Below are 12249 nucleotides of genomic sequence, written 5' to 3'. Positions count from 1 at the left end.
TGCCATAAATTCACGATGTGTTTTTATACAGCAGTTTAATTTGCACCAGAGTCAGATCTCATTCCCACCTCCTAGAAAGCTAAACTATAGAAATAAAATTAATGTACCATTATTCCATGCCTACTTAACAATTATTAGGAAAAGATATCCAGAATCATTCTATATTCCCATCTTGATTACCAAAACCTCAACTGTGACATTTATTTTATTTCCAGACTATTTTTGTTGGACAGCAAACACAATGCAAAATGTTCAGTTTAAATCCTGGAAAGAGGTACATTGTACAGATTCACTGCAAACCAGACCACCATGGACTGTGGAGTGAGTGGAGCCCAGAAATGTATATTGAGATCCCTACTGGTGAGTGGCTGGCGTCCCTTCTGTAATTGTTATTACATGCAAGTTAATGTTATATTTGTTGTTAGCTGTTTGTGGCATCCATGCAGATCCCTTAGTTTCCCTAGGACAGATAAGAACATCATTGCTAAGGTAACCAAATCTTTATCATCTCTGCACCATATCCAAATACCTTTCCCCTTCATTACTTTCTGATAGAGTTAAGAGGTTGAATAATTTCTTTGCTTATTTAAACCATGTCCTTTCTGTCTGTTGCCTCATTTGTTCTCTTTATGGTAGTTTTTAATTAAAAGAACATTGGCAACTGCATTAAAACTGTGACAGAGACAACAAAGAGCGACTGCCTTCAGACAGTAACAGCTCTTCATTACTCTTTATCTGGAATTAATATGAAATAACCACTTCAGTATAAAAAGTGTTACATTACAATAAAAATCCTTCAAAATATGTAATCCTAGGTCACTTTACCCAGCATTTAATTAATTGTATGATATGTATTTAATAATGCAATGACTACAGGTTTAGTACAACTGGATTTGAACCCAATCTGTATAATTGGCTGTGACAAAATTTTCCTTTCCATGCATTTTTGTATGATTTTTCCAAGACAGTTTATTTCCTGTGCAGTACCATTAGTAAAAATTATATTCATTATTTGATATTACAGGGATTGTTGAGATCTGTCTGTGCTGCTGAAGGCCTCTGTTCGATAATAAATCTGGCAGTTTAGGCCAATTTTTAAAGTAAAAGTAATTTGTGAGGGTTTTTTGGCATGCTGACATATGCTAGATGTGTGTCCTTGAATAATTCTGTTTTTTCTTAGACTTTAGAGTAAAAGATATGGTTGTGTGGATCATCGTTGGTGTCCTGTCATCTCTTATATGTTTAATTATGAGCTGGATAATGATTATGAAAGGGTACAGGTAAGCCACCAATTCCACAATTGCATGGAGTCCAAGATCAAAGAAAACTTTTCAAAAATAGACTTCTAATATTTGATTCAATATCCTCTAGCATTTACTTTAGCTTATAAACTATTAGTTATAGGTATTTGACTTAATTTGCAACTGATAAAACAATGTTCCTGCTTCTTATGGAAGCCAGGCTAAATTCTCAGTTAGAGATAGCTCTGTTAGATCTGACTAATCTTGGTTAGTCATGTAATATTCATCAGACATTACTTGGAGTATCCCTGTTCTGTAGGAGACATGTTTTTGAGTTTTGTCATAATTTCCTAAAGTAAACAAGGTTATATTATGAGATTGTCTCTCTGCCAGCCTCTCTATCAATTTCCAAAATGATTTCTTAGAATCCTGGTTAATTTCAATCAAATTTGAAAGAGAAAGGTGTTGCAAAGATTATTGCTTTTGTACAAGTCTGACAAAAAATACTGGCTGAGCAGAAGAAAGGGATGGAAACTGTGGTTGGAAAAGCCATCCTGTTTAGCAGTAGTCAGGTGACAGTCAAACATGCACAGACAGCCCCACTAGCCCTCCTGAGCTGTGCCTCACTTCACTCTTTCTTGGGCAGTGGTGAATTTACAATGGTATTAGAGAACTGGAGGTTAAGGGACAGATGACAATTAAAAGGACATTAATAATTTTACTTTTCCAGTTAAATAACTTTTGTATTACTAGTGTATTTTTAAAATTCATCTAAGTTGCTTTATAATTAATCTAGTGTGTTTTTTTATAATTCATCTAAGTATGAGCTGTAACTGGATTTGTCAATTTGTCAACACAGCTTGAGAGGCAGACAGGAGACAGAGGTCCAACTGGGACATATAAGATATGGGAGAAGTGTTTAAAATCTCAGTCATATTCTGAGGAAGTGGGAGAACAAATAGTGAGCTAGTGTCTGTGTTTACAGCTGGTATGTTTGCTCCGGGTTTTTTTTTAGAATGATGGCCTTTATCCTGCCACCAGTTCCAGGACCAAAGATAAAAGGCATAGATACACATCTGCTGGAGGTGAGTCCCACAGTCAACAACAAAAGAATTCACCATAACCTGCTGTTCCAACTTATGTACTAGCAAACTGTTACCACAGTAACACGTAAAACTGCTTCAGTTACTCAATGTTGGAAATAGGCAACAATTTCCAGTTATATATGTGAAGGATATGTGTGAGTCAGAGTTTTGTCTTTCACTTGTAACAGGAGTTCAAGAACAGGGTTTGTGACTGCCCTGTTCCTTGGGGCATAAGAAAATGCCTCTGTGAACTTCTTAGTAGTTCTTAAGGAAGAGGCTCTTCACCGTCTTTTGCTATGCTGCAGAGGCAAGACATGTCTACACTGCAGTTCTCCTCCATTTCTTTCTTGTTAGACTCAGGAGACCTATACCTGCCAAAAGCTCCCTGCTCCTCCCACATTACAACATGAATTTTAGGTTTGTCTCCCCACTGAGGAAATTCAGGAATTATTCGTCCCTTCTTTCAATATTTTCTGCAGCAGTAGAAATCAGGTTTAGGTCTAGCAATGTAACTGTCGTAGTGTTTGTGCATCAAATATGTAGACTGTTCACAATTGTTCTAGTCATATAATCCCTAAGGTTGACAATGAAAAATTATATCCTCTTCATTATACCTTCAGACAGGAAAATCTGAAGAATTACTGAGTGCTCTTGGTTGCCATGGTTTCCCTCCAACATCAGACTGCGAGGAACTACTGATAGAATATCTGGAGGTAGAGGACAGTGAGGATCAGCAGCTCATGCCAAGTCATGACACTCCAAGTAAAAATACAAAAATTATTCTCAAGGAAACAGACAGTGACTCAGGCCGAGGGAGCTGTGATAGCCCTTCTCTCCTCCCTGTGAAGTGCAGGGAATCCCGCAGCCTTCCATCTACTCTTCAAACACAAGATGTACGAGCTAAAGAAAAGAAAGGGGGGAAAGGGAGCTGGGACACTCGGTGTGCGGCCTCGACCTCAGAACAGAAAACACTCCCTTGTGAGAGTAAAAAGTCGTGCACATGGCTGGCAGCTCAGTTACCCAGTAATCAGGCTGCTATGTTTGCCTACCACAGCACTGTGGAGGCATTCAAGATAACACTGAACACCACAAATGTGAACACTTCACCAATTTTGGTGGGAAATGAAGAAAGTCATCAATCGCTATATCCTATTGCTGAAACTGTGTATGATGACCTGGAAAAGATAAACGAGATGGAGTATTCCAAAACTGACCAAACCACAGTGCAGGTCAGACAAAATGAACATAGTAACAAGTCACCTTTCCTGAATCCCAAACTAATGGACTATGTAGAAGTTCATAAAGTCAGACAAGATGAGGAACCAACACTATTACTGAAACATAAAGAAAACAATGAAAAGACCAAAAAATGCACTGTTCCAGGAACCAGCAAAGAATATACCAAGGTCTCAACAGTTGTGGACCATCACATTTTAGTACTATTGCCAGATCAGCGCAGTCAGAGCACACCTGTATCTCAAGAACCTGTAGCAGAAACATCTCAGAACCCTCAGCAAAGTCAAGCTGAGAAGAATACGAGCTACAGCACGACAACTCCAAGTGACTCCAGAAGAGACACCAGTGGATCAGACTACATGGATCCATCTTCCTTTATGCCCTCCTTTAAATAACCTTTTAGTACAGCACATACTTAGTAGTTACACATAGTAAAACAAAATCACATAGCAAACAGCTCTTTAAAAAAGCCTAGCCTCCAAAAGCCTATCCTCCTATGTGCATTGTACAGGTAATAAAATAATCTGTGAGTCGAGGTAATAGTCGTGGACGTAAATCCTGGATCCCTAGCACACATTTCTGTCACAGGGAAACGATGAAATGGGTCTTGTCTATCGTGAAAAATGCACTGTAAAATAATTATTCAGTTCTGCAGAGCTTCTGTTGGTTGATGAAGCCTGAGGAAATAACACAGATTCAAAAAGATGAAAATTGTTATGCGTGAGTCAGCAAACCATAGCGGTCTGAGCAGTTCCTCCATTAGATAAATCATTGCACAACTGTATTCTTACCTACAATGTGTTTTCTTCTGAATGCATTCTGACACTGCATTGTTTTCCTTATCTTTCTTCTCAATCCTTGAGAAAAAGGAGCTCTTGTACATGACAAATCATATACAAAAGCAAATATATTCTACAAATGGCAGTAAAATAACAAATTATTCTAAACATATTTTTGTTTAGTTTCAATGTGACAGAAAGCTGCATCCAATTCATATCCTAGTCCAGACAAACCAAAATGAAGAAAGCAGGATAATATATGATATACTGCCTTACTGTATATAATACATAATTTTACTTTAATATAAGCCCATATGTCTAACTACATATTTTTAAAGGCTATTTTTCTATTACCAAAAAAGAGCAAAATAAAATATTTTTTAATTGCCCAGTGCTATTTAGCTGCCGAGGAACTTTTCTCTTTCCTTCTGCTGAGGCAGTAACAAGTAAAGCTATAATTTCTATACAAAGCATAAAATTAAACTTTATACTAAATAAGAATATGGAGACATTTTTAAACTATATTTCTAGTATATTACAGATATATTACTGTTTGAATTGTAAATTATTTGTTTCACAGGTTTTTTATTACCTGTAATTATATAATTAAAATAGAGTTTAGGTTTTGAGACCCAAGGTTCTTTCCCTTTGGATTTGTACTGTGATGCCAATTGTAAATGACATGGGGCTCTCCTGTATCCTGCACTTTTCTCTGACCCTGGTAGTAGAATTTGAAGTCATATTTTTCATAATGAATTTATGAACAATAGTTTTGGAATCAGCCTCCAAGGTCTGATTCAGACCTCCACTGAAAAAGCGGTGGGAATGAGGAGTCCATGTATTTGGGCTGGTCATGTGTTCCCAGAATAGCAGTGGAACAGCAAGGGTCCATTATATCCCATGTAACTGAAGACAGAATCAAAATTATGCTGTAGTGGCTGCAAAGTTGCTCTGGCCTTCCTTCTTGAAACAAAAGTTTAATTGACTCCAGAAAAGTATGATCATATGATGACTGGCTAAAAGTGGGCCAAGTATTTAGGCAGCATCTCTAGCTTCAGGGGAAACTGGAAACTTGAGGTGAGGTAACGATCCTGTACCTGTGGAGGGGAGTGTATTTGATAGATGGGCTCTCTTTTGGTAGTCTTCTTCCTGAACAGCTTTACTTTCGCTGTATTTTTTTGATTTTATGCACTGTGCAAGCCTTTCTGCAGTATCAGGTACTTGTTGCAGAGCCAGACAAAAGAGAATTTCAGATTTTGAAGGTCCCAGAAGGCTATATGTAATTCAGCAAATCAGATTCTCACCCTTTACCTTCAAAGCCCTGGAACTGCTCAAGCACAGGTTGGTAGAAGCACCTAGCCTTTGCACAGACAGGGTGTTAAAACTTAACTAATCATCTGTGTGTCTATAAACATACATGGTAGTGTAGACTGTAACATTAGGGTGGCATCAGATTTAGAGTCTGTCCTCTGTACAGGCAGCTGCCCAATTCCAGGGGCTGATCAGAGCAGTCTGGATGCTCTGCTGAAGGTGGGGGAAGGCATCCTAGATTCCTAATTCAACCACTTATTTAACACATAAAGACATGAAGGGGCTACTCCAGGTATCAAACATAAAACACAGTTATAGTTAATTGAACAATTTTACCATAGATACTCTGTCTGTAGTATACCTTAAATATTTCTAGAGATGCTAGAAGTACTGCAAAGCAACTCTTGAGATATGAGGAATGTGTGTGTAAGCTGACAACACACTGTGTCTGACAATGTCTTATTAACTCTTCAGTTTTCTGACTGAATCTAACAGAGCTAACAGGATCAGACACATTCCTCTTTCTTTACACAGATAGCTCTATCTGTGCTATTTCCTACACCTAGTGATGTGCATAAAGATATGCTGCTACAGGCCTTCTGGGATGTCTAGTAATGCACAGAAGCTGTAGTATCTCATCAAGCCTAGAGCCTAAAGATGTTCCTTATAGGGTAGATTTCTAAGGTTAGAACACAGTGACTACCCAGATGTATGACAGTAACAGGCTGTTCCCACTGTATCTTTTACCTGAAGTTACTTCTCACCTGAAGCAAACAGACACAACAGTTAGCAGATTTTAAGTGAATGACTCATCCTGCCTAACTGTAGGCATGTGTGCCTCCAATAATCCACAAAGAAGCAAAGTCAAGGAGTCTCTCTGCTTTGTCATAAATGAATACTGAAACTGTAAAATAGTTGTAGCCTAAATTACTTTGTGTGGTGTTGAGCATCTCCCACCTTTGCTGATGAATGTCTCAATATGCCAAATCATCATGTCTCCCTGTGAAAAGGGAAAGTCAGTTACAGTGGAAAAGGGGCATTTGCTTGCTGCTTTGAAGTGGTGGGGGATTTGCTAGCTAAATGTAATTTGAGCACATTGTCATAAATATATTTAATTCTTGAAGCTGAACAAATGTGCAGAGAGAATTGTTTTCCCTTGGATTTGCTTGTTCCTCTCAGTGGCAGAGCTTCTGAAAGTGACCTTAAACATCTGAAAGCACGTTAAAAAAATAAAATACTAGTGTTCTGTAGAATCAAAAAACCTTCAGCTAAGTATTTGGTCCTTTGAATTTTCAAATAATTAATTTTTTCTGTTTGCAACAATATTTTTCTTGCAGGCCTTTAAGCTTTTCATTGGGAAGTACATGAGTTTTTGCAGCAGTTCTACAGAGTCAATCAATAAAAGATTATAGCACACCAGTCAGGAAAAACAGGCTGTTGCTACCTCCTTTGATATCCAGAGGGATGAACAGAATTTACCCCTCTAATTCTTGCACAGTTTGTCAAATTTTTCGCTTGGAATAATTATTTCAAGAATGTGAATGATCTTTTCAATGTCAAAGTTATCCACGTCATTTACAGTGTGAACTACTTTGTTCCTAAAAGCCCTGAAAGGTAGCATAAAGACTCTTCTTCATAATTAGTTTTACAAAATTCCTAAAATTGAACATATATATTTTATTTAATTACCTTTTCTTCTGATTCAGACTAATTTTATTAACTTCTTTTCTTCAGTATTGGCAAATATGATTCCTTACCATACAGTTGTTTACTAGATTTTTTTTTAGCAGAGACATATTGGATGTACAATTTTAATATTTCTGTGTAATATTTCAGACTTTAGAAGAAGTACAAACTAATGAATTGGCTCGTGCTCACAAAGATCAGTATCACACATGATAAGGACTTTAGGTTTGATCTTTATGATACTATGTAACTACAAAGTTTTTTTTTTTTTTTAAATGCAGTGAATTAACCTGATATAATATTAGTAAAAGGATATATGTGTTTATGGAACAAACTGTAAAACAAATATGTAATGATGATTTATGTCAAACCAGTGAATTCTGTAGTATATCTGTCTGTGTGTCTATGTTTAAATGGCTGAAAAATAGGCAGCTGCTTTAAATGTCATTCAAGTGTCCAAAGTGTAGTAGCAGCCGGTGTTCAAAATGAATAAGCAGAATTTTTTTGTGCTTTCTGAAGCATTATTTATGTGGGGTTTACATCATGAAGCCTGCAAGTGTATTTTGTAATTTCATGGCAACTATCAACTGATCTGAAGGTGTTGTGCAAGGAAACTGAAGTCCTGTAAGCCACTTGATAGACATCAGACATCTTCTACAAAGCCATAAAGACAAATGAAGTGAAAAAAGCATCATGAGATCAGGCATCACATTCTCAAATAATTGCTACCTCGGAGGTTTTTTTTTTGCTCCCTTTAAAAGGCAAACAAGAAAAAGCATTTTGCTTTGTGTGCAAATTTGTGACTCAATCTATCAAGAATTTAAAAATTTTAATTGTAAATTCAAAATACTTTTGCTAACAAACAGCTTGTCATGGAATCATCACTTGCGTGGCAGTGGTAGTATGAAGATGGAATATTCTAGATGTATGTGTAGCAAAATTAAATGTTTTTAATATGGGGGGCAAAAAAAACAAACTAAAGAACATTCCACTTTGTAAGAATATCCTTGGTGCCCAGATGGGCAGTCAAGCATCAGTCCCATTCCTGACCTGAAAAGTTTTTTGCCACTGTTTGTACTTCCAGGTCACTGGGACTGATCGAGGCAATTTTCCAGAGGTGCTTTCATTCTGGATCTCAGCTATGGAACTTGGTATTTATCAATAATTGCTATTTAGAATTACCTGTTTTCAGCTGAGTTCCTAGGAAGCAAACCTTCCAATTCTGTCTCTAAATGAGTAAAAATGGAAAACCCTGCTCTCAGCTATCTCAAACAGTCACACTAAAATCAGGCTTCAGTTCCTGTGGGTGTGGAAAGATGGACTGAATTATACCAATTTTAATAACCTTGTGGCTCAGCCTTGAAAACCATTTTGAAACAAATCAGGGATTTTCTTCATTTTTCTGGTGTATGTCAAGCAGAAAAATAGAGATAAATGGATGCCTAAATACATAATACATGGGGATATAAAGAGCTTAAATATCATAGAAGCATAGAACAGTTTAGGTTGGAAACAACCTATAAGGTCATAGAGTCCAGATGTTAACCTGGTCCTGCTGAGTTCACCACTAAGTGACAGGGAGAGGGACAAGCCTGCTGCATGTGACAGAACAGAAAAGGAGTACAGTCACTATGGGATGCTACATGGTAGATGATGAGGGAAAAATGCATTTTGACTACAACTGAAAAGCAGGGGGGAAGACGGGAAAATGGAAGGGAAAGAATCAAATATAGAGAATAGACAGTAAAACGTGAGCACTAGCAGAACTGAGAGGAGTGATAAATGAGTTACTGAGGGGGGAAAAGGAAGAGAAGAGAATACTTTAATATCAAAAGTGGGAATGTGCACAGCTACCTGGTATAGTCCACAAAAACAGTAAAACCTTATGGCTGGCAAAATGCTGAAATTGGCTACGATGGATCAGCTGTTTCATATGAGCAAAAAAAGTCCTATACATGAGAAGTGGTCATTCTTTTTCTGCCAGTTACAGGATTTTCTTCCCCCTATCTGACATTGGTCCCAGGCAAAAACAAAACTTGAAGAATCAGGCTCAGCATCTGATCTGACACTGCATTTCCTACATTCCCAAGGGAAAAAATCAAGAGAAATAAAGTGCACCACACTGCTTTTATAAACAATCTTCTGTTTTTTGCACAGATATACAGATGAGATTTATTTATCCATTTACATTGTCCCACACATATTTCTACCATCCTTAAGCATTGTTCTGTTTTTATTTAGTATATATAATTCAATGACCTAGAAGTTCCAAGAGAAAAAACACTTTGGGGATATTACTAAGCAGCCTCTTGGCATTTCTGGGCATTGTTTCAGTTTGTACCTGTGACAATGTATCTGTTAATACTTTCCTTTGTCAGAAAGTCTCTGTCTTGGTAATAAATTCTGAAAATTACCAAGTTAGGTTTAAAATACATCTCTTCAATATATTACATTTTTAAGAGGCACTATTATATCTGTTGGAAGTAGTTAAGAAAAATACCTGCATTAGTTGTGTGGCCTCTTAGAATGCTGATATGCTAAGAGCTGATCTTATACTCAAGATGTTGATGCATAGAGCAGTTACATATAAAAGGTCTTTTTTATATATTCCTCTTTTTGGAAGGTTTTTTGTCCTTTTCTACTCGGTGATGCTGCTTGTCTTGGATCTTGACATTATTTAACTAATTTTTTTAACAATGCTGCTTTTGGATCTATTTTTGTGAGCTGCTGAGTACCTTCACCTCATTTTCACATAAATAAAAATTGAAAGATTTCATTTCAGTTCCTGCAGTGGTTAGTTTCAGAGACTTGTAGCACTGAGTAGAATTTTTAGAGGATGTTGAAAATCATTGTAGAAGTGACTTGTAGAAAATTTTCCTTCAGTAGGATGCAAATCCATACATGTCTAGAAAAAGGCAGATTTTTCTACAGACAGAACTATAATGATGTCGTATCATATTTTTTTAAAATATTCATAATGCTGTAGACTACTCTTAATTCTCATCCCTTTGTCTTTCATTCCAAAAGGGAGAGGAAACTACTGCTCAGCTATACTTAGAAAGAGCTCCTGGGCTGCCTTAGTGTTGTCTGTTTTTAATTTTGGAAAGTACTTTTTCTATTCTGACTACAAAACCAGTTAATCGGTTATAATGTAACTATCAGTTCTTATATATGTGTTATATTGCTCAGAGATACTCAGCGCTATCTTGACTTCTGAAATCTTTTGGTTTTGTGTATGTTTTAGTCATCGTGTAAGATATAGCAGTACTGAGGGCACTGTTATGAAAAAGTACAGCCCAGAAAAAACGTGTTAATAATAAACTAATCATATTTGTTCAAAATTCTGATGTGCTACTAAGTGAGGGTAAAAGTCTGTGGAATCTCCCTTGCCTTTAATTGTGCCAGCAGACTCTCAAAGAAATGAAAATTGCACCTTCTGAATAATTTTCAGAATAAACAGTATATTGTCAGCAGAGAAAGAGATGACCCACTACTTAGAGCAATTTCCATTTTTATAAACCATTTCGTTGGTAGATTTGCAATACAAGCTAGGCATTTTTTCCACTTCAGTTTCAAAATTTGTGTGCAATGTGGAACATGAGAGGTTATTGCAGTGTCATTACTGTAGCAACAGAATGACTTTAAGCACAATTATTCTATGAACCGGATCCAAATTTTTTTTTGGTAAATTTCTAAAATTCAAGAAGTTGTAAGAATCAGATTTCATATATTGTATGTACATTCTTTGGAGAATACTGGTATAAAAGTAGTTGCTCAGGAATTCTTCATTGTTTCTAAGTGTATCTAAAAGAAAATGCTTTCAAATACATTTTTTAAGTTCTTAATATTGAAAGTGCTGGCTTTACTAAAATCTGTTGGTGTTTTCACTTGTAAGATCAATATTGTTATGAGGTCTGTAGCTTTCTGATGAATTTTTTGATCTTTTGTCATTGTAAAATCTCTTTGCAATGGTGTTCGCATTTCAGTTTAATAAAAGTTCGTGAATAAAATTCCAAGATTCTGTATTTCTTCATGATATGCAACATTTTGACTATATAATGTATGGAAAGAAAAAGGAAAATCCAGGCATCCAAGACATTCTGTGGGGCAGGATTCTGCTGTTTTCCATGGAGAAAGCTCAAAGATAGATATTTAACCAATTTTGGTGCACTAAGTAATTGAGCAAGGTAACACAGATGACTCACATGCCTGGTCACAACTTTTATGTTTCTTTATGGCTCTTCATGTTGATTTAAATCATATTTATCATTGAAAATCAGGGACTTGTTTAGCAAAGGTAAAGTTTGATCAAGAAAGGTTGAGGGTTGGGGGAGTCCTAAAGTGTGTAGGCACTGCCCTGGTTACGAGAGGGTATTCATCTCTGACACTTTGCACCAACATTGGGCAGTTTTCCTGCAAATCTAGGGCTGCCCCCCTGGCTACCCAGGGTCAGTCTTCTCTCTTAGGAGCAGGCAGGGTCACCAAAAGCAACGTGAAATACCTCTCACTGCCAACTGTGTCTGGTTAAACTGTGTGCCAATTTCCATTTCAGGTGGCAGGTAATGCCACCTTGACCCTTGATTCTTAAGTATGACAAGGATGTTCTGGTTTTGGCTGGGGCAGAGATAATTTTCCCCACAGCAGGTGGGGCTGTGTTTTGGATTTGTGCTGAACACAGTGATGATAATAGAGATGTGTTTGTTGCTGCAGAGCAGAACTTACACGGAGCCAAGGCCTTTTGTGGGTGCGTGGGAGACTGGGAGGAGACACAGCTGGGACAGGTGACCCCAGGTGACCACAGGGATGTTCCAGACCATGCTCAATATGAAGTACTGAGTAAAACCAGGGCATTTGGAATGATGGTGTTTGTCTTCCCTAGTCACCATTACACGTGAGAGGCCCTGCTTCCCT

At 37.1% G+C, this 12249-nt stretch overlaps 1 protein-coding gene across 17 annotated transcripts in view; it reads left to right on the top strand.

Annotated features, from left to right (window-relative positions):
• PRLR (prolactin receptor) overlaps nucleotides 1-11354 on the top strand; it is a 152458-nt gene extending 141104 nt beyond the window's left edge. For all 17 annotated transcript variants that reach the window (XM_074533300.1, XM_026794595.2, XM_074533301.1 and 14 more), the window contains 4 exons: nucleotides 216-360; nucleotides 1181-1280; nucleotides 2257-2326; nucleotides 2947-11354. In XM_074533300.1, the coding sequence (XP_074389401.1) occupies nucleotides 216-360; nucleotides 1181-1280; nucleotides 2257-2326; nucleotides 2947-3957 (1326 nt within the window). In that variant the 3' untranslated portion in view covers nucleotides 3958-11354. The remainder of the gene's footprint in view (nucleotides 1-215; nucleotides 361-1180; nucleotides 1281-2256; nucleotides 2327-2946) is intronic.
• Nucleotides 11355-12249: the final 895 nt, after the last annotated feature.

The sequence above is a fragment of the Zonotrichia albicollis genome, chromosome Z (assembly GCF_047830755.1).
Source record: "Zonotrichia albicollis isolate bZonAlb1 chromosome Z, bZonAlb1.hap1, whole genome shotgun sequence".
NCBI lineage: Eukaryota > Metazoa > Chordata > Aves > Passeriformes > Passerellidae > Zonotrichia > Zonotrichia albicollis.
Note: the sequence above shows the minus strand (reverse complement) of the source record. Positions and strands in the feature narration are given on the sequence as shown.